The sequence below is a fragment of the Pan paniscus genome, chromosome 14 (assembly GCF_029289425.2).
Source record: "Pan paniscus chromosome 14, NHGRI_mPanPan1-v2.0_pri, whole genome shotgun sequence".
NCBI classification, from domain to species: domain Eukaryota; kingdom Metazoa; phylum Chordata; class Mammalia; order Primates; family Hominidae; genus Pan; species Pan paniscus.
The window spans coordinates 101,277,982-101,301,349 of NC_073263.2; the positions used below are offsets into that span (position 1 = coordinate 101,277,982).

The 23,368-nt window shown below is 43.4% G+C and overlaps 1 protein-coding gene across 6 annotated transcripts in view; it reads left to right on the plus strand.

Moving 5' to 3' along the window:
- Nucleotides 1-23,368, plus strand: part of CLYBL (citramalyl-CoA lyase) — a 295,682-nt gene that overhangs the window by 146,686 nt on the left and 125,628 nt on the right. For all 6 annotated transcript variants that reach the window (XM_014347493.4, XM_055096968.2, XM_034936912.3 and 3 more), the window contains exon 2: nucleotides 22,230-22,416. In XM_014347493.4, coding sequence (XP_014202979.3) covers nucleotides 22,230-22,416 — 187 coding nt within the window. The remainder of the gene's footprint in view (nucleotides 1-22,229; nucleotides 22,417-23,368) is intronic.

Consider the following 23,368-nt stretch of genomic DNA (forward strand, 5'->3'; position numbering starts at 1 on the left):
TAGCCAGGCGTGGTAGCAGGCACCTGTAATCCCAGCTACTTGGGAGGCTGAAGCAGAAGAATCACTGGAACCTGGGAGGCGGAGGTTGTGGTGAGCCGAGATCGTGCCACTGCACTCCAGCCTGGGTGAAAGAAGGAGACTCTGCCTCAAAAAAAAAAAAAAAAAGAAAGAAATTTATTGATGTATTATTTTTAAATAATGCCCTCTTTTTTTAAAAAAAAAATCTTATGTTTAAGAACAAATAAGAACTTACTTAAATTTATTAGAAATTGTGGAGACAATTTCCAAAGGATATATAAAAGATATATCTTTTTTTCTGGTTGTAAAACAGCTCTTCAGTGGTTACTGGACATGGGTACAGCTTAAAAATTTTAAAAATATTTGAATGGAAATGTACGATGATATAGCCACTGTGGAAAGAAATATGGCAATTCCTCAAACAATTGAACATAGAATTACCAGATGATCCAGCAGTCCCACTTCTGGGTATAGACTCAAGGGAATTGAAGCACGGACTCCAACACATATTTGTACAGCCATGTTCGTAGCAGCATTATTCACATTAGCAAAGAGGTGGCAGCATCCCCAGTGTCCATTGACAGATTTATGGCTATCAGGATGTGGCATATCCATACGATGGAATATTATTCAGCCTTAAAAAGGAAGAACATTCTGACATACGCTATAACATGGTTGAAGCTTGAAGTTTTTTTTTTTTTTTTTTTAGATGGAGTCTCACTCTGTCACCCAGGCTGGAGTGTAATGGTGTGATCTCGGCTCACTGCAATCTCTGCCTCTCGGGTTCAAGTGATTCTCTTGCCTCAGCCTCCCAAAAAGGTGGGATTACAGGTGTCTGCCACCATACCTGGCTAATGTTTGCATTTTTAGTAGAGACGGGGTTTTGCCATGTTGACCAGGCTGATCTTGAACTCCTGACCTCAGGTGGTCCTCCTACCTCAGCCTCCCGAAGTGCTGGGAGTACAGGCGTGAGCCCCTACACCTGGCGAACCTTGAAGATATTATGCTGAGTGAAATAAACCAGTCACAAAAGGACAAATACAGTGTGATTCCATCTATGTGAAGTACTTAGAGTAGTCAAATTCATAGAGATGGAAAGTCAAATGGCAGTTGCTAAGGGCCAAGGGAAGGAGGGAATGGGGAATTCATGTGTAATGGGGCCAGAGATTGAGTTTTGCAAGATGAAGAGTTCTGGAGATCGATGGTGGTGGTGATTGCACAACAGTGAGAATGTACTCAATGTCACTGAACTGTACACTTGACAGTGGTTCAGATGGTAAATTTTGCATTATACATATTTTACCACAATAAAAAAACAGTAGTATTTCACATGGTGGGGAGTATAAAATGATAGCCTATAGATCAGCTCAAGGTAGGAAACAACGATCTTAAAATGATTCATGGATTATTGTTTTATTGCTGCTCAAATCAGGAAGTTATAAAACTTTCCCCAGGGTTCAGATCGCCAGTCCCTTTCCACAGTTACCTTTGCTCACTACACACATTCCAACTCACAACACACACAACATACAAAACCCTGGGCGTAGACAGTGCAGAGGACCACGGATGGGAGAGCAAGCCAGGCACTCTCATATGCCGCTGGTGGGAGTGTAAATTAGCACAACTCCATTGGGAAGACAGTTTGGTGAAGCCGATGGAGAGCATTAAATGATCACACTGATAACCTTTTTAGCCCTCTGAGGACAGAGGCTAATGGAAACTTGTGGCCCTTTCTCCTTGAACATTCCCTAGCCTGCCACCCAGCCTAGCTTGGAGTCCATTCATTCATTCAGCCTGCGTGTGCCAGACATGGTGCTGTGAGCTCCATGTATGGCTTTGAGTCAAGCAGACCAAGTCCCTGCCCACAGGGGGCCTGTGGCACATGGGCTGTGGAGTTGCACATGAGTGATACCAGCTGGGGCTGATTTTTGCAGAAAAGGAATTTCTGGGAGGCTGGTGGACAGGCTGGAGAATAGGAAAATGGACAGTGACCAAACTAAGCCCCTAAGAACACAGCCCAGCCCAGGCCAGGGCAGTCTGGCCAGGGTAAACCAGATTGTCTACCCTGCCCCCTCCTGCTGCTGTCCCTGCGCTGCTGTCTTCACTCCTGCCATCCTGGGCACTTGCTGTGGGCACCTCTTTCCTTCACCGGCTCCCACCTTCTTTGTGTCACCCCTCATGGCTCAAAGGCCCCACCTGCAGTATCTCATGGGCCAAGCTTATGCTTGTGGCCTCTCCCTAGCTTTCAAAGGATGCGGAGAAGGACCGTGCGGTCTCTGCCTCCACCCCCACCAAACAGGAAGGGTGTTCCTGTCTGGGACAGCCAAAAAGGAAAAATTCTCTGAACCCAGTGGAAGACAGACAGTGAACAAGTAAACAAAGCCAATAATTCATTTCAAAAGGGGAAGGCCTGTGAAGGGAAGGGCGGGGTTCTGGAGGACAGCATCCCAGGAGGGGGCATGGGGAAGGTCCTGCTGAGGACAGGGCATGTAGGCTGAGCCTTGAGGGATGAGAGGGTGGCAGACATGCTGAGATCCAGAAGGGCCTTCCAGAGAGGGAACCACTCATGGGATGGTCCCGAGGTGAGCAGGAAGATGTGGTGTGTCAGGGAACTGGCAGCAGATACCTGTAACTGAGGGTGGTAAGCAGAGGAGATGGATGGGCCAGGCAGCCAGGACCCTGCCAGTCTGGGTGAGACATTTGGTTTTTAATGTGAGAACACTGGGAAGCCATGGAAGGGGCTCAAGCAGAGGAGCATCATGATTTGACTTGTGTTTTTTAAAGTCCAGACTGGCTGTGGTGTGGAGAAGGGACTGGAGAGGGACAGAGGCCCCAGGAACCAGTCGGGAGTAAGGTGGTGGTGTCTTGGGCCAGGATGGGAAAGATACAGTGCAGAGGTGCGTGCAAGGCACAGTTAATGCCCATGTATGTTAGCTCTCCAGTTTGTAATGTAGAGTAGGATGTAAGTCCCATCCTAAAGGCCCTGGCAGGGAGCTGGAATGCATGGAATACCTGATTGATACTGGGTTTGATTAGTACATCTTTAAAATTTATTGATACATTTACCTACATTTATTAAAATGACTTAGAATTTATTGTGCTGTTCAAGTTATTATTTTAGTGGAAATCTCTTTTTAACTTCATTTTGAATTTAAAGAGTGATGTTATGACTTTCTAAAGCCCTGAACCAAGTTGTTTTCTGCACTTAGTCAAGTCTGGACTGCTACTTATATGACTCAAAAGTATTAGGACTTTGGCCGGGCGCGGTGGCTCATGCCTGTAATCCCAGCACTTTGGGAGGCCGAGACGGGCAGATCACCTGAGGTCAGGAGTTCGAGACCAGCCTGGCCAACATGGTGAAACCCCATCTCTACAAAAATACAAAACTTAGCTGGGCATGATGGCAATGCCTGTAATCCCAGCTACTCAGGAGGCTGAGGCAGAAGAATCGCTTGAACCGGGGAGGCAGAGGTTGCAGTGAGCCAAGATCATGCCATTGCACTCCAGCCTGGGCGACAAGAGCAAAACTCCGTCTCAAAAAAAAAAAAAAAGTATTAGGACTTGGCCGGGTGTGGTGGCTCATGCCTATAATCTCAGCACTTTGAGAGGCCAAAGTGGGCGGATCGTTTGAGCCCAGGAGTTCAAGACCAGCCTGGTCAACATGGAGAAACCCCATTTCTACGAAAAGTACAAAATTTAGCTGGGCATGGTAGCACGTGCCAGTAGTATCAGGTACTCACTACTTGGGAGGCTGAAGTGGGAGGGTCACCTGAGTCAGGGAGGTGGAGGTTGCTGTGAACTGTGATTGCATCACTGCACTCTAGCCTGGGCAACAGTGTGAGACCCTGTCTCAAAAAAAAAAAAAAAAAAAAAGGAGAGATGGAGTCTCACTCTGTTTCCTAGACTGGTCTTGAACTCCTGGGGTCAAGCAATCCTCTCACCTCAGTCTCCCAAATAGCTGGGACTGCAGGCACACACCACTATGCCCAGCTCTTCTAGATGATCTTTTTTTTTTTTTTTGGAGACAAAGTCGCGTTCTGTAGCCCAGGCTGGAGTGCAGTGGCATGTTCTCAGCTCACTGCAACCTCCACCTCCTGGGTTCAAGTGATTCTCCTGCCTCAGCCTCCCAAGTAGCTGGGACTACAGGCGTGTGCCACCATGGCCAGCTTTTTTTTTTTTTTTTGTATTATTAGTAGAGACGGGGTTTTACCATGTTGGCCAGACTGGTCTCGAACTCCTGACCTTGTGATCCACTCGCCTCAGCCTTCCAAAGTGCTGGAATTACAGGCATGAGCCACCGCACCCAGCCTAGATGATCTCTTTTTTTTTTTTTTTGAGACGGAGTCTCACTCTGTTGCCCAGGCTGAAGTGCAGTGGCACAATCTTGCCTCACTGCAAGCTCCGCCTCCCAGGTTCACGCCATTCTCCTGCTTCAAACCCCCGGGTAGCTGGGACTACAGGCACCTGCCACCACGCCCGGCTAATTTTTTGTATTTTTAGTAGAGACGGGGTTTCACCATGTTAGCTAGGATGGTCTCGCTCTCCTGACCTCGTGATCCGCCCGCCTCGGCCTCCCAGAGTGCTGGGATTACAGGCGTGAGCCACCGCGCCTGGCCCTAGATGATCTCTTTTAAGTAGATACTCATTGTTATGATTTCTGTCCTCTTTTCTGGGCCACAGGGGGCCCAGGAGGAAGTGTACAAACCATGTCATGGCAGCCTTCCCTGTGGGCTCCAGTGAAGTTGCTCATGTGTCTTGGCCCTTGGTGACTGGTCTCTGATGCCGTACTAATGGTCAGTGGACCTGTGGTCTGTTCTTGGGGTACAGGAAATGCATGAGGTTTGCCCAGTGGGTGTGATCATGGCCCTGCAGACAGGGCAGCTCCTGCCTCTTCTCTCCCTGTTGCTGTCTGTCACCCAACACCAGCCAGCCTGTCACCTCCGATATGGCCGCCCTCACTCCTGGACTCTGACAGCTCCCTTGCAGGCACACTGCCAAAGGGTCAGTCGAAACTTCTGGATTCTTCCTTCCTCAGGGAATGGATAGCATGCCACTGTTGCCCTTCTCTGCCTGAGCAATCCATATTGCTGTGTCTGCTCTTCTCTGTGCCCCATGTTGATGCAGAGCTCCCATGAAGTCTCCCAGAGGGTGAGTGGGAAGTTGGCACACCCCCTCAGTTTGGACATTCCCATTGCCTCTCTAGTCACTGTCACTGTCCTGCATGTTCCCGGGATGGGGGAGTAGACCAGGCAGAACCTTCAGCCCAGTCTTATTACTTGGGCTCTCCCCACCGAACCGCTGTCAGCATCTGAAGGGCTTTGTCTTGCCCGTGACAAGGACTTCACTTCAAATCCCCCATTCCTTTCTCACTCTGCCTCCTAAGAATTCTATGTTCAGACCCTTAAGCTGCTGGAAATTATAAGACTTCTTCTCCACTAACAAAGGCAAGTTTATTATCTCACTGTGGACTTGATACCAGAATCTAGCATGAAGCTCCTAGTTCAGCAGGGACTTCCTGATGTTTACCCCATTCTCACCCCTGCACCGCTACAATGATGGCCATGGATTCAGTGGGTGGGGATGTGAAGCAACATGATTTTCAAACAAGGGAAACTTCTGCTCATCTCAAAATTATCATTTGATCAGTGGAAGGTTGTGTAATTGATACCTATCTCCCCTGCCTAAATGTAATAGGATTAAATTCTGGTTACTATTAATGTTCAGCAACCCCAAGTCCTTTTTGGGATCAGTAAGACACCTTAGTTTTACTTACAACCCTTAATGCAGAGATTCTCATCTTTGGCTGTACTTTGGAGTCTTTCTGGTAGCTTTGAAGAAGTGCTGAGGCCTGGGACTCACCATAAGAGTGATTTAATTGGTTTGGAATGTGGCCTGGTGTTTTAGCCCCTAAAGCAAGCTTGTCCAACCTGTGGCCTGTGGGCTACATGTGGCCCAGGACAGCTTTGAATGTGGCCCAACACAAATTTGTAAACTTTCTTAAAACATTATGAGATTTGTTGTTGTTGTTGTTTGTTTGTTTGTTTGAGCTCATTGGCTAGTGTTAGTGTATTTTATGTGGGGCCAAGACCGCTCTTCCAGTGTTGCCCAGGGAAGCCAAAAGGTTAGACAGTCCTGGACTAAAGCTTCCCACATGATCATAATGTTCAGGCAAAGCAGAGATCCTTAAACTAGCTACCAGCTAAGTAAAGAAGCCATTCACTTGGGTTTAGAAGTCATGTACTAAATTGTATCTTCAAATGGACATGAGCTTATTTGATTATTATTGCTATTTTGAATTACTGCAGTTTGAATGTTATTTTATTATTTTTTTTCAGACAGGGTTTCACTCTGTCACCCAGGCTGGAGTGCAGTGACGTGATCATGGCCCACTGCAGCCTTGACCCCCAGGCTCAGGCGGTCCTCTCACCTCAGCCTCAGGAGTAGTGGGGACCATAAGCTTGCACCACCACACTGGCCAATTATTTAAAACATGTTTGATAGAGACAGGGCCTCCATATGTTGCCCAGGCTGGTTTCGAACTCCTGGGCTCAAGTTATCCTTCCGCCTTGACTTCCCAAAGTGCTGGCATTACAGGCGTGAGCCACCATACCCGGCCAAGTGTTATATATTTTTTTAATCAAAATACTTTTCTTTAAATATAGATTTTTTTCAAGTTTGCGGAAACTTGATTGAGTTTCATTGCTTTCACAGCATCTACTTGTACATAATGGTAGCATTTGACTCACTTAGAAATTTTTACTGAGGCAAAATTTCTTGCATTAAGACAGTGGCTATATTGGCATTCGCTAGTGCAGCTGCCCTCCAGCTCAGCTGCACATTAGAATCACCTTGGCCACTTTTATTTTCTTTTTATTTATTTATTTATTTATTTCGAGATGGAATTTCGCTCTTGTTCCTCAGGCTGGAGTGCAGTGGCATGATCTCGGCTCACTGCAACTTCCGCCTCTTGGGTTCAAGTGATTCTCCTGCCTCGGCCGCCATTGTAGCTGGGATTACAGGCACCGGCCACACTATGCCTGGCTAATTTTTTGTATTTTTAGTAGAGACAGGGTTTCACCATGTTGGCCAGGCAGGTCTCAAATTCCTGACCTCAGGTGATCCACCCGCCTCGGCCTCCCAAAGTGCTGGGATTATAGGCATGAACCACTGCGCCTGGCCACCTTGGCAACTTTTAAACGTTCCATAGCCTAAGTTTTATCCCAGACCAATTACGTCAAACTGTCTGTGGCTGGGGCTCTGCCATCAGCATATTTGAAAATTCCCCAGGGGACTGCAACGTGCCACCAAGTTTGAAAATGAATAACCTGGAGACATTTATGTGATATGTATCACCTGGAAATCTTGTCAATACGCAGATTCTCTGATGAAGAAGGACTGGGATGGGCTCCAAATCCTGCATTTCTAACTAGCTCTCACATGACAGCAATAAGAGAGCAATGGTGCTGACCTGCAGCAACAGCTCACTTAAGTGGCAAGGACCTAGAAAGCTTAAAAAGCCTGGGTCCTGTTACTAATGAATTTAATTTGATGGCACTGAGTAGGGTCCAGAATTTGACAATTTTGAAAAGCTCCCCAGGTGACTATTATATTGAATCCCAGGTTGGGAACCCGGTCATGCTACGGGCCAGCTATGCCTCTTGTTATATAAATGGTTAATTAATGGCATCAGGTGAAGGGGGAAGGGAGACGACAAAAACAAGGCCAGGTGGGGGCCCCCCTCTGGGATGGCATATCTAAAAAAGGTCCCTCTTTAGAGAGAACTCACCATAAGGCTACCAGATTTTTTCAACGCATCTTAAGCCCCTGCTTTGCATATTGTTTGAATACAGTTACATATTGACTATCTAGAGGCCCTAATTCCAAATATGTAAGATAAAATAAAACAAGTTTCATCTTGTCACCTGCTGCAATTGTATTCATACGCTGTATACAGTGCTGAATACAACTCAAGCACAGAACAGATTTTGGAACAGCTGGGGATGGGGGAAGGAGAGGACTCACCAGCAGGAAGGGAGGAGGGAGGCGTGGTAAAGCCTTCCTTCTCCTCCGGAACGGTGACTGCCATGACTGGGCTTCTGCCACCTGCCCAGTGACAGCCCCCCTCCAGACCACAGAGTCTGCAACAGAACCTGAAGCCCCAATCCTCCCTATACGTTTCTTCTTTACATTATTTCAAACAGTTTTGTTGCCTTTGATCTTTTCCCCTAGAGCTTGCTCAGTGCCGGCCTTGTGCTGTCCTGCCTCTGATTCACAGGCTGTTCTTTGGGGTGTCCCTCTCTGAACCTCTGGGGATGCCCTTTTTTGTGCCACCTCCCGACCGTGCTTAGCACAGTGCAGCTCAGGGCCACTGGATACAGCTGTGCAGGATGTGCCCTAGAGAGGGCACCTGGTGAGGGGCACAAGAGGGGCTGGGCCAGTCATGCTCTACGCTGTGCTGCAGCAGGAGCCAGAGTTGCCTTTCTGCTCTTCCATTTGCTGGAAGGCACTAAGGGGCACCTTTTTCCAGTTTGCATGTAAGTGCTGCCTTGTGTGCTAGTGGAGGCCCAGAGCAGGTCACCCATTGGTGCTTACTAAGTGCTCACTGAATGAATGAATGCATGAACAAAATAACAAAATAGAGGCAATAAAGATAAATAAGAAGCTTTCATAGTCATTTAAGTCAAGGTTAAGGAAGCCCTAAACTAGAATGTAAATGTGTGATGGAAAGCAGGGAATAAACAGAGGAACAGAAGCAACAGGTGGTGGATTGGATTAAGGTTCAAGGATGGCAAAGGAGAGAGGGAATAAAAATTACCTCCTACCTGTAGTCACCAGTAATGCTTGACTCTTCCACAAGAAGAACAGGGACAGTGGGGTGCGGGTGAGTTCTACGCACCCAAGTCTGGAGAGGTGGCTTTGGTGAGGCAACAAGTTAACAGGAGTGATGCACCTCTGATGTCAGGCCCTGAAACAAGCAGTGTAGAGAGATGTGAGACCACCCCCACCCCCTCAGAGAGCTCATGCTCTAGGTAAGGATACCAGACACAGAATTTCTGGTGCTGGGCTGTGTCAACCAGCAGCACCCATGGGTGACAAGTGGCAGTTAATAATACTATAGTAGCTGTATCTACCTACTACTTGTTTTACTCTTCAGGATAAGCTTTCATCTGTGAGAAGGAGCTATTATGTTGCTTCTCATTGAAGAAGAAATTGATGCTTCCTACCCCATCTCCTGATTGCCAGTCAAAACATTAGGTTGAATCATATAAAATTACCATTTCGTAGGTCAAAAATGGTCAAATATCAGCAATTTCATATAGTTCAGCTTAATACATTCCACTATTTTTGCTGTTTGAGACCTTTTAAATGCTTTTATTGGCTTAAGTCAATTATAAAAGGAGATTTTTGATTACCGGTTCAATCTCCTTACTAGTCAGACTTGCTATTTATCTAGGTTATTCAGATTTTCTGTTTCTTCACAGTTTAGTCTTGGAATTTGTCCATTTCATCTAGGTTATTCCATTGGTTGGCATACAATTGTTCATAGTACTGTCTTATGATCTTTTATTTCCATAGAATCAGTAGTAATATCCCCATTTCCATTGCTGATTTTAGTAATTTGAGTCTTCTTTTTTCTTAGCCTACTAGCTAAAAGTTTGTCAGTTTTGTTGATCTTTTCAAAAAATCAACTCTTCATTTCATTGATTTTCTCTGTTGCTTTTCTGTTCTCAACTTCATTATCACTGCTCTTATATAGCTTTTATAATTGCCTATGCATTTACCTTTACTAAGATGTTTATTTCTTCATGTGGGTTCAAGTTACTGACCAGCATTTTTTCATTTCATGTTTTCATATACCTTTGGGCCTTCATTTCACTCTGCACCTAAGCATTTCTTGCAGGGCAGCTCTACTGGTGACAAACTCCTTTGGCTTTTTAAAATCTGGGAATGTCTGAATTTCTCCCTCACTTTGAAGGACAGTTTTTCCAGACATAGGATTCCTAGCTGACAGGTCTTTTCCTTTTAGCACTCTGAATATATTGGCCCGTTGCCTTTTGGCTTCCAAAGTTTCTGATGAAAAATCTGCTGATCATCTTACTGAAGATACCTTGTATGTGATGATTTGTATCTCTCTTGCTATTTTGAAAATTCTTTCCTTTTTCATTGATAATAGATATACATAGTTTCAGGATACATGTGATAATTTAATACAGTCATATAATTTGTAAAGATCAAAGCACCATACTCAGGATATCTGTCACTTTAAATATTTGTCTATTCTTTATGCTAGAACCATTTCAGTTCTTCTCTTCTAGCTATTTGGAAATATACAATAGATTATTGTAAACTACAGTCACCCTACTGATCTGTTTAACACTAGGTCTTACTTCTTTATCAAACCATGTATTTATACCCATAATCAACTTCTCTTCATACCCACTTTTCCTCTACCCTTCTCAGCCTCTGGTAACCGTTAATATTTTCTATCTTTGGGGGCTGGATGCGGTGGCTCATGCCTGTAATCCTAGCACTTTGGGAGGCCGAGGCAGGCAGATCACGAGATCAGGAGATCAAGACCATCCTGGCTAACACAGTGGAAAACTCATCTCTACTAAAAATACAAAAAATTAGCTGGGCATGGTGGCGGGTGCCTGTAGTCCCAGCTACTTGGGAGGCTGAGGCAGGAGAATGGCGTGAACCGGGGAGGCGGAGCTTGTAGTGAGCCAAGATCGTGCCACTCCACTCCAGCCTAGGCGACAGAGTGAGACGCCAACTCAAGAAAAAAATATGTATTTTCTATCTTCACAAGATTTGTATTTTTAGCTCCCACATATGAGTGACAACATGCAATATTTGTCTTTCAGTGCTTGGCTTATTTCACTTAACGTAATGACCTCCAGTTACAATCCATGTTGCTGCAAATGACAGGATTTCATTCTTTTTTATGGCAAATTTTACACACACACATTCACGTAACAGTTTCTTTATGCATTGATAGACACTTTGATTGGTTCCATATTTTGGCTATTATGAATAGGGTAGCAGTGAACATAGGAGTGAACATACTCATTTTGATATATTCATTTCCTTTTTTTTGGATATATACTGAGTAGTAGAATTGCTGGATCACAGCACAGTTCTCTTTTTAGTTTCTTTGAGGAACCTCAATACTGTTCTCCATAGTGGCTATACTAATTTACATTTTCATCAACGGTGTACAAGGGTTCCCTTTTCTCCACATCCTCACCAGCACTCGTTACTGACCATCTTTTGGATCAAAGCTGTTTCAACTGGGGTGAGATGATATCTTATTGTAGTTTTGATTTGCATTCCTCTGATGACTAGTGATGTTACCATTTTTTCATATACTTGGCCATTTGTATGTCTTCATTTCAGAAATATCTGTTCAGACCTTTTGTCTATTTTTAAATTGGATGTTTTGTTTTTTGCTGTTGAGTTGTTTGAGCTCCTTACATATTCTGGTTATTAATTTCTTGTCAGATGGGTAGTTTCTAAATATTTTCTCTCATTCAGCAGATTGTCTCATCATTTTTTTAATTGTTTCCTTTGCTGTGCAGAAGTTTTTTTTAGCTTGATGTAATCCCATTTGTCTTTTTTGCTTTGGTTGCCTGTGCTTTTGGGGTCTTACACAAAAATTTTTGGCCAGACCAATGTCCTGGAGCATTTCCCCAGTGTTTTTTTTCTAGTGGTTTCAAAGTTTCAGGTCTTCGATTTAAGTCTTTGATCCATTTTTACTTGATTTTTGTGTATGGTGAGAGATAGGGGTCTAGTTTCATTCTTCTGAATGTATTTATCCAGCTTTCCCAGCACCACTGAAGAGACAGTTCTTTCCTCACTGCATGTTTGTGGAGACTTTGTCAAAGATGAGTTGCTCATAAATGTGTAGATTTATATTTGGGTTCTCCATTCTGTTCCACTGGTCTATGTGCCTGTGTCTGTTTTTATGCAGGTACCACGCTGATTTGGTTATAATAACTTTGTAGTAAATTTTGAAGTCAGGTAGTGTGATGCTTCCAGCTTTGTTTGTTTTGTTCAGGATTGCTTTGACTATTCAGAGTCTGTTGTGGTTCCATATAAATTTTAGAACATTTTTCCTTTTCTATGAAGAATATCATTGGTACTTTGATAGGGATTGCATTGAATTTGTAAACTGCTTTAAGTAGTCTTGTCATTTTAATGATATTAAAGCTGTGAACATAGATTAGAATATCTTTCCATTTTTTGATGTGTCCTCCTCAATTTCTTTCATTGGTGTTTTATAGTTTTCCTTGTAGAGAGATCTTTTATTTATTTGGTTAAATTTGGTTGCTAGGTTTTTAATATTATTTATAGCTATTATAAATAGAATTGCTTTCATATTGTTCACTGCTGGTGTATATAAATGCTGCCGATTTCTGTATGTTGATTTTGTATTTTGCAACTTTACTGAATTAGTTTATCAGTTCTAACAGCTTTTTGGTGGAATCTCTGTTTTTCTAAGTATAAGATCATGTTATCTGTGAACAAGGCTAATTTGACTTCTTCTTTTCCAGTTTGGATACCCTTTATTTTTTTCTCTTGCCTAATTGCTCTGGTCAGGATCTTCTAGTATTATATTAAATACAAGTGGCAAAAGTGGGTATCCCTATCTTGTTCTAGATCTTAGAGGAAAGTCCTTAATTTCTCCCTGTTCAGGACGATGTTAGCTATGGGTTTGTCATATGTGACCCCTATATTTTGAGGTATGTTCTTCTTATATCTGGTTTGATGAGGGTTTTGATCATAAAGCGATGCTGAATTTTATCAAATGCTTTTTTGGCATCCATTGAAATAATCATATAGTCTTTGTTCTTGGTTCTGTTAATGTGATGTATCATGTTTATTTATTTGCATATGTTGGATCATCCTCGCATCCCTGGGATGAATCTCACTTGATCATGGTGAATGATCTTTTTATTCTTTTTTTTTTTTTTTTTTTTCACTAGACAGAGTCTTGCTCTTGTTGCCCAGGCTGTAGTGCAGTGGCACGATCTCGGCTCACTGCAACCTCCGCCTCCCGGGTTCAAGCGATTCTCCTGCCTCAGCCTCCCGAATAGCTGGAATTACAGGCAGATGCCACCACGCCCGGCTAATTTTTGTATTTTCAGTAGAGACGGAGTTTCATCATGTTGGCCAGGCTGGTCTTAAACTCCTGACCTCATGATCTGCCCGCCTTAGCCTCCCAAAGTGCTGGGATTACAGGCGTGAGCCACCGCACCCGGCCGATCATGGTGAATGATCTTTTTAATGTGTTGTTGAAGTCAGTTGGCTAGTATTTTGATGAGAATTTTTGCATCTGTGTTCATCATCTTAGTTTTCCTTTTCTCGTTATGTCCTTCTCCGGTTTTGGTATCAGGGTAATGCTGGCCTCATAGAATTAGCTTGGGAGTATTGGAGTATTCATTCCTCTTCAAAAAAAAAATTTTTTTTTTGAGACAGGGTCTTGCCCTGTCACCCAGGCTGGAGTGCAGCAGTGCAGTCACAGCTCGGTGCAGTCACAGCTCACTGCAGCCTTGATCTGCTAGGCTCAAGGGATTCTCTGCCTCAGCCACCCAAGTAGCTAGGACTACAGATGTGTACCACCATGCCTGGCTAATTTTTTTTTTCTTTTTTTTTGGGTAGAGACATGGTTTTGCCATGTTGCCCAGGCTGGCTCTTCAGTTTTTTTGAAGAATTTGCGTAAAATTGATATTTGTTATTTAAATGTTTGGTAGAATGCGGCAATAAAGCCATTAGGCCATGTAGGGATTTCTTTCATGGGAGACTTTATTATGGCTTCAGTATCACTACTCGTTATTGGTTTATTGAGTTTTCCTATTTCTTCATGGTTCAATCTTGGTAGACGTATATGTCTAGGAATTTATCCATTTCTTCTAGGTTTTCCAGTTTGTTGGCATGTAGTTGTTCATAGTAGTCTCTAATGATTCTTTGTATTTCCGTGGTCTCAATTGTTATGTCTCCTTTTTCATTTCTAAAGTTATTTATTTGGGTCTTCCCTCTTTTTCTTTTTTCTCGGTCTAACCAAGGGCTTGTCAATTTTTGTATCTTATCTTTTTTATTTTTTGAGACAGCATCTTAATCTGTTGCCCAGGCTAGAGTGCAGTGAAATGATCATGGGTCACTACAACCCTGAACTCGTGGGCTGAAGCAATCCTCCTCCTGCCTCAGCCTCCCAAGTATCTGGGTACTATAGGCATGCACCACCATGCCTGGCTAATTTTTTTTTTTTTTTTTTTTAAAGATGGGGTCTCACAGGTCTCGCTATGTTGTCCAGGCTTGCCTTGAACTCCTGCCTCAGGCAATCCTGCTGCCTCGACCTCCCAAAGTGCTAAAACTATAGGTGTGAGCCACCATGCCCAACCCTTGTATTTATATTTAATTTTACCAATGGGTTTTATACCTTCAAATGTTTTTCTTTTCTTTTTTTTTTCTTTTTGCACTTTAGTGTTTTTTTCTTGCAGATTGAATAACTCAATATTCAGTGTTTCTTGTAAGATGGTGGTGAATTCTCCCTGCTTTCATTTGCCTGGGAAAAACATATTTGAAGGATAACTTTGCTGAATACAATATTTTTGGATGGCAGTTTTTTCAGCACTTTAAAAATGTCATTCTACTGCTTCCCCCTGGCCTGTATGGTGTCCATTGAGAACTGCCAGACACATTGGAGTGCCTTTATATGTTATTTGCTGATTTTCTCTTGCTGCTTTTAGGATTCTGTTTGTCCTTGACCTTTGAGAGTCTGATTATTATATGTCTTGAGGTAGTCTTATTTGGGTCAAATCCATTTGGTGTTCTCTAACCTTCCTATACCTGGATATTTATATCTTTCTCAAGTTTTGGTAAGTTTTTTTTTTCTCTCTCTTTTTTTTTTTTTTGAATAAGCTTTCTACCCCTTGCACTTGCTCAACTCCCTATTGAACCTCAATAATTCTTAAATTTTGTCTTTTTTTTCCTCCCTGTGTCACCCAGGCTGGAATGCAGTGGTGTAATCACAACTCACTGCAGCCTCAACCTCCTAGGCTCAAGCAAATCCTCCCTCTCAGCCTCCCGAGTAACTGGGACAACAGGCACGTGCCACAATGCCAGGCTAATTTTTTGTATTTTTTCTAGAGACAGGGTTTTGCCATGTTGCCCAGACTGGTCTTAAACTCCTGGGTTCAAGCAATCCACCCGCCTTGGCCTTCCAAAGTACAGGGATTACAGGCATGAGCCACTGCACCAAGTCGAGTCTTTTTTTTTTTTTTTTTTTTTTTTTTAAAGACAGGTTCTCATTCTGTCCCCTGGGCTAGAGTGCCGTGGTGTGATCAAAGCTCACTGCAGTCTCGAACTCCTGGGTTCAAGCAGTCCTCCCACCTCAGCCTCCTGCATGGCTGGAACTACAGGCATGCACCACAATGCCCTGCTAGTGTTTTTATTTTTTGTAGAGAGAGGGTCTCACTATGTTGCCCAGGCTAGTCTCGAACTCCTGCCTTCAAATGATCCTCCTGCTTCAGCCTCTCAAAGTGCTGGGATTACAGGCATGAGCCAACTCATTTGGCAAATTTGGTCTTTTGAGGTAATTTTCTGTATCTTGTAGGCAATCTTTGTTGATTCTCATTTTTTAAAGATTTTTTTCTCCTTTATGTATTTTCAAATAGCCTATCTTTAGGCTCAATGATTCTTACCTCTGCTTGATCCATTCTTCTTTGGAAAGCCTCTAAGGAATTCTTCAGTTCTGCAAACATATTTCTCAGTTCTAAGATTTCTGCTTGATTTCTTTTTATTATTTCAACCTCTTTGCTAAGTTTATTTGATAAATTTCTGAACTGCTTTTCTGTGGTATCTTAAAGATCACTGAGTTTCCTTAGAACTTCTATTCTGAATTCTTGGTTAGAGAGCTTACATATCATCCTCTCATTTAGAGTCAGTTACTGGTTCCTTGCTATGTCCCTTTGGGGAGATCATGATTCCCTGTTTGCTGTTGTTTCCTGTTGATGTGTATGTCTTTGCATTGAAGGATTATTCATTTAATCCAGTCTTCTCTGGCTGCCTTGTTTTTGTATTTTATTGGATACATTTGCTTAGAGGCTTTTTGCTGCTAGGTCACTGCCTCCTTTTCAGCTCTAGGTGGAGCCTTAAACCCAGGTTCACCTCAGCTCTTAGTAAACTATCAGAACGCTGCTCTTCCTGAATGGGGGAGGTCCCCAGGGGATTTTCTTGGCAGGGTGGGAAGGCTGGCTAGGGCTCCATGCCCAGGGCATCTGTGGGACAAACCTCCCATAGCGTGGCACTGCTACACAGCCACTCTGGTTTGGCATCTCCTTTTGCTGAGTTACACAACAGAGATTCCAGAGCTGGGGATGGTAGTCCCACCTCCCTGCTTTACCTCTGTCTGTCCTCAGGGATATTTCTCCCTTCAGGCACTTGCGATGCTTCCCATGGATTAAGGCAGAGCAGGCCTCCTGCCAGGGAACCCAAGATGTTAGAGAAGCTGAATGTTCACCTCAATTGCACTTTTTCCAGTGTAGAAACCTTGAGTTGGAGGAAATGGTTTTGCATGCCTGGTGATCGGCATAATGTGGGGAATGTTGTTATGGATGTAGAAATCCAATTGTCTTACCATCTGCTCAGGGTTTTTTCTGGGGTCCTGGGAACTGTCTCATCTTCATATTTGAGTTCTGAGGTCCTTCTGCTGATGATTTCAGCACTGTATATTTGTTTTTATTTTTCTGTTGGGGAGGGGTGGGTACTAAAGCCAGCTTACTTCTATGCCACCATTTCAGAACTGGAAGTCTTTCACTTTTGAAAGTTTGATTTTAGTGTGTCTAGATGTGGGTGTCTTTGAGTTCATCTTACTTGGAGTTCATTTAACTTCTTGGATGTTTGTATTCAAGTCTTTCACCAAATTTGGAGAGTTTTCAGCCATTATCTTTTCAAAATACTCTTGCTACCCTTTTCTCTCTCCTTATCCTTCTGGAATTCCCACAGTGTGTGTGTGTGTCTGCCTGATGGTGTCCCACAGGTCCTTTAGGCTCTGTTCACTTCTCTTCAGTCTTTTTTCTCATCCTCAGACTTGATAATTTCCATTGTCCCCTCTTCAAGTTTGCTAATTCTTTCTTCTGCCTGCCAAATCTGCCTTTGAATCCCTCTAGTGAATTTTTCATTTCAATTATTGTACTTTTCAGTTCTGGGGTTTGTGGTATCTTTTTAAGTTTTCTATGTCTTTACTGGTATTTCCATTTTGTTCATACATCATTATCTTGATGTCCTTCACTTCTTCCTTTAGTTCTTTGAGCATCTTTAAGACAGTTGTTTTAAAGTCTTTGCCATCAGGTCTCTTTCAGGGACCGTTTCTGTTGACTTATTTTTCTTCCTTTGACTGGACCATATTTTCATCTTTCTTCATATGTCTTGTGGTTTTTTTTGTTGTTGAAAAGTGAATGTTTGAATCTAACAGTGTGGTATCTAGAAATCAGATTCTCCCCCTCCCCTGGGCTCACTGTTTTTGTTTACTTATCTGATGGTTGTGTACTGTGTCTATGCTGAGGATAATATAAGCCTGAGGTATAAATGTAAGGTCTCCTCAAGTCTTTTCTTTTTCTTTTTTTTTTTTTTTTTTTTTTTTTTTTGAGCAGTCTCACTCTGTCACCCAGGCTGGAGTGCAAACGGTGCGATCTCAGCTCACTGCAGCCTACACTTCCCGAGTTCAAGCAACTCTCCTGCCTCAGCCTCCAGAGTAGCTGGGATTACAGGCACCTGCCACCACACCCCGCTGATTTTTGAATTTTTAGTAGATATGGGGTTTCACCATGTTGCCTAGGCTGGTCTCAAACTCCTGATCTCGTGATCTGCCCGCCTCAGCCTCCCAAAGTGCTAGGATTACAGACGTGAGCCACTGCGCCCGACCTCTTTTTTTTTTTTTTTTTAAGACAGAATCTCACTGTGTCACCCAGGCTGGAGTGCAGTAGTGCAATCTCAGCTCACTGCAACCTCCACCTCCCAGGTTCAAGCAATTCTTGTGCCTCAGCCACCCAAGTAGCTGGGATTACAGGCATGTGCCACCACACCTGGCTAATTTTTTGTATTTTTAGTAGAGACGTTGTTTCACCATGTTGGCTAGGCTGGTCTCAAACTCTGACCTCAGGTGATCCCCCTGCCTCGGCCTCCCAAAGTGCTAGGATTACAGGTGTGAGCTAGCACTCCCAGCTTCTCAGGTCTTTTCTGAGCCTTTCTCTGGGCATCCATGGTCATTTCTATTTTCCCCTATATATATGTGTTTGTTTTTGAATGTCCTAGTCTTTAATGTCTGGCTTCTAAAAGGGAAAAAAGCAAAAAATTAATGGGGGAGGTGCTGGCCCTTTAAATTACCTGGAGGTCACTTCAGCCCAAGGGAGAGGGGCTTGCAACATTGGAGGGACATACAATAACAGTGGCTTTCAGCCTCTTTTGTCTGCACTTCTGTGATTAGAACCAGCAATCAGTGATCAGAGCACAGATCCTTGATATTTGGAGGGTCAGGGTCTTTGTTTCTGCCTACCCTGGCTCCCTCAAGCTATGTGCAGGTTGCTCCAGGAACATGGGCACAGCTGCCTACCATGTGACTGAGAGGTGGGGGATGGGTAGCTGCTGCTCTGCTAAGAGCTGAAGTTGACCAAAATTAACTACTATTTAATATCCAAGCCTTCCCCGAGAAGTTGCAAGCCTTCAATAGATTCCAAGTGGTTTCAAAATAGTTACAGCAGGAAGATTTTGCTAATGCAGTTGTCTGGGTGGGGAAGATTGCTGGTGCTTTCTACTCCACCATCTTCCCCCTCTCTTAGATTTTCACATGTGTGGTTACATTAAATCCTGATGAGCAGAGAATTTGCCCCAAACATTTCTTGGTATTTTTAGGGAAATGTGTATGTTGCAAATTCTAGTCTCCAGTGTGAATGATAAGTAAAATGTGGTTGTTGCTGTTACATCATTATGTTTTTTCCGTTTTTAGATAAACCAGATATTTTCAATCAATGAAAAACGATGACAGATATTTCAGGCAGTCTTCAATTAGCTGGCAATAATATGTTTTATATTAAATGAAATGTTTCATAAGCCATGTACACTTTTAAAATCCATCTCTATCTCACCATACCTCACATGATACAGTGCTTATGTTGTGGCAAAATAAGACCCAGACTCAAGTTTTAGAATTCCTTAAGGTAAGGTCGGCTACAAGAAGGAATGAGGGCCCCCACACAAACTTGCAAGGCCCCAAAAGACAGTGATTTTTCTTGCGATACATTAAGTCACAAGCACACTAATCATGGTGAAATGTTACAACCGTGCAAAGTATTTGATAGTGTTAACTACTGATGTCCAGGGTTTTCATGAAGATATAGCTGACATATATATTTTTTAAGATCATGCTATTTATCTAGGGAGAGTAAAACATCAGTTTGCCGGGGTTTTAACTTTTCTTTCTTTTTCTTTTCTTTCTTTTTTTTTTTTTTTTTTGAGATGGAGTCTCGCTCTTGTCGCCCAGGCAGGAGTGCAGTGGCGCGATCTCAGCTCACTGCAACCTCCACCTCCCGGGTTCAAGGGATTCTCGCTACTCAGCCGCCCAAGTAGCTGGAATTACAGGCGCCCGCAACTGTGCCCGGCTGATATTTGTATTTTTAGTAGAGACAGAGTTTCACCATATTGGCCAGGCTGGTCTCGAACTCTTTTTTTGTTTGTTTGTTTTTTGAGACGGAGTCTCGCTCTGTCACCCAGGGTAGAGTACAGTGGCGCAATCTCGGCTCACTACAAGCTCCGCCTCCCGGGTTCACGCCATTCTCCTGCCTCAGCCTCCCGAGCAGCTGGGACTACAGGCGCCCGCCACCACGCCTGGCTAGTTTTTTGTATTTTTAGTAGAGACGGGGTTTCACTGTGTTAGCGAGGATATTCTGGATCTCCTGACCTCATGATCCGCCCGTCTCGGCCTCCCAAAGTGCTAGGATTACAGGCGTGAGCCACCGCGCCCGGCCTGGTCTCAAACTCTCTACCTCAGGTGATCCACCCTCCTCGGCCTCCCAAAGTGTTGGGATTACAGGAGTGAGCCACTGCGCCCGGCCGGGTTTTAACTTTTCTTAACTGGCAGTTATTGTTTTTGAGACGGAGTCTTGCTCTGTTGCCAGGCTGGAGTGCAGTGGTGCGATCTCCGCTGACTGCAATCTCCACCTCCTGGGTTCAAGCAATTCTCTTGCCTCAGCCTCCCAAGTGGTTGAGATTACAGATGTGTGCCACCACACCCAGCTAATTTTTGTATTTTTAGTAGAGATGGTGTTTCACCATGTTGGCCACGATAGTCTCCATCTCCTGACCTCATGATCCACCCGCCTTGACCTCCCAAAGTACCAGGATTACAGGCGTAAGCCACCACGCGGGGCCCTTTTTTTTTTTGAAACAAGGTATTGCTCTGTTGCTCAGGCTGGAGTGCAGCTTTGCGATCACAGCTCATTGCAGCCTCATCGACCTTCTGGGCTTAATCAATCCTCCCACCTCAGCCTCCTGAGTAGCTGTGACTACAGGCATATGCACTATGCCTGGCTAATTTTTGCTTTTTGAGTTTTTTTCCTGATAGAGCCGAGATTTTGCTATGTTGCGCAGGCTGATCTCAAACTCTGGGCTCAAGTGATCTGCCTGCCTTGGCTTCCCAAAGTATTGGAATTAGAGGCGTGGGCCACCACACATGGCCTGAGGCCTAATTGGCAGTCTTCATGACATAGAACTTCATCTCTTATGGGCAGGGTTGGCTTCATGGACACGTAATTTGTGCTCTTAGACATACCTAGTGCTGATATAATATTCTTCTGTTACCATTGTGAAGTTCTTAATAAATTATAAACAAAGACCTCTGCATTTTCATTTTCACCGGGCCCTGCAAATTGTATCGCTCGTCCTGATTATGGGAGCTGATTTCATCTTCCTTTACCATATCGTATGAGCTAAAGCATGATTTTCACGGGATAAACTATGAAACAGGCAAGGGTGGTGGTAAGCCAAAGGAGCCTCTGGCCAACGCTTTTTATTTCTACCAGAGACTGAACTTGGTATGATAGGCAAGGGAAAGAAAGAGCATAGTTTAGAAGCAGGCAGGGGCTACTGACAGCTAGAGATTCTCCATTAATAACAACAGCAGCTGCTGGTACTCCTGCTACACCCATGACCATTTCAAGTAGCTAAAATATCTGCCAGGCTCTGGCTAAGTGCTTCATGTTCATTATTTCCTTTAACTTAATCTTCTCAACAACCTACAAATTGAGTATTATTTCTGTAGATGAATAATCCAAAGTTACCAGTAATTAAGTTGCCTACAATTATAGAGGCATTCACTGTCCTTCCTACTCACTTAAAAAGAACCAGTCTATCTTGTCTTGTTAAAATTGGATGTGAATCACTGATTTTCGCCCTTTAAAAGATGTATTGGCAAGGCAAGGACCACAGACTTCGTTAGTTTTTTTTTTCTACTTTTTTACTTTTAGGTATAATTGTAGATAGTATTGTTGTTTAGTACCTTTTGGATAGACATTTCCTTTCCTTTTTTTCCATAGATGCTATCTAGACAGTATAACAATACTGGAAGTGTTTTCCAAGAAGAAATACATACACCCTCCTCTTTGTCTCAGAAGATGTCAGTAAACAGTCCTATCTATTTTTTAAACCTCAGCCAAAATAACATTTAGTTCATTGATTATTTCTGCTATTATTGTTTTCTTAGTTTTTATGTGTGATTGTATTCTACCATAATTTTAAAAGATTATCCAGCCAGGCATGGTGGCTCATGCCTATAATCCCAGCACTTTGGGAGCCCAAGGCAGATGGATCTCTTGAGCCCAGGAGTTCAACACCAGCCTGGGCAACATGACGAAATCCCATCTCTACAAAAAATACAAAAAATTAGCCAGGCATGGTGGCACACACCTGTAGTCCCAACTACTGGGGAGGCTGAGGTGGGAGGATCACCTGAGCCTGGAGGTGGAGGTTGCAGTGAGCCGAGATCACACCACTGCACTTCAAACTGGGCGACAGAGCAAGACCCTGTCTCAAAAAAATAAAAATAAAAAAAGATCATCCATGTGTTCTATTTTAATTTTGCATTAAAATATAGTTTTTCACAAGTTTATAAATACAGAAATCTCATTCTGGACTAACCCCAATCACGTGTCTTGCAGGAAAGCGTCTCTAGCAGCTGATATCCCCAGACTTGGATATAGTTCCTCATCCCATCACAAGTACATCCCCCGGAGGGCAGTGCTTTATGTACCTGGAAATGATGAAAAGAAAATAAAGAAGATTCCATCCCTGAATGTAGATTGTGCAGTGCTCGACTGTGAGGATGGAGTGGCTGCAAACAAAAAGGTAATGGCATGATTTTAGTATGAGAAAAAGAAAGGTATTAAAATTTGCTTCTCTTCCGAATAGTGACATTGCCCGCTATTTGGAAAGATTCTACCATACTCATCTTTTGCTGATTATTAACAATTATTTGATCTACTTTTATATAGGTTCTAAATGTGTATCTCTTTTCTCTGAGAGAAAGGAAGAATCCCACCAAAATGTATTTTAAAATCATGACCTTCAGTAGATGAGACTATGTGTATGTATAGATAAAAAGATGGACAATCAATTTTGGCCATGATGTTTGCCGGTCTAGGTAAATGAGTGACATCAGGGGTCCCCAATCCCCAGGCCATGGACCAGTACAGGCCACAATACAGGCCTGTTAGGAACTGGGCCAGACCCCAGGAGATGAGCAGTGGGTGAACAAGCATTATGGCCTAAGCTCTGCCTCCTGTCAGATCAGCAGTGGCATTAGATTCTCAAGGAGCACGACCCTGTTGTGAACTGTGCACGTGAAGGATCTAGGTTGCATGCTCCTTGTAAGAATCTAACTAATGCCTGATGATCTGAGGTGGAACAGTTTCATCTGAAACCATTGCGCCGCCCCACCTCCCATGGAATAATTACCCTCCACAAAACAGGTCCCTGGTGCCAAAAAGGTTGGGGACCACTGAATTAGATAATTCTAAAATTGTGGTGTAAGATTTTCAGACTGATAAAATGCAACTAGGAAGTTCTTTCTTCTTCTTACCACCAGGTATACTGAGTAATGGTCTTTTCTCTTCTGGGATGCGTGTCAAGAGAATAAAACAAGTTTTTCATGGACAAATCACCATTTTCTCTACTTAATTTAAGGGAAATGACACATAGAACCTTAGTGGTTGGCTGTAGCTTCTGGCTTATTTCCTCATGGCCTGACCAAAGAGATGAGCCTTAGAAAATATCCAACTTGTAGGCTGGATGAGGTGGC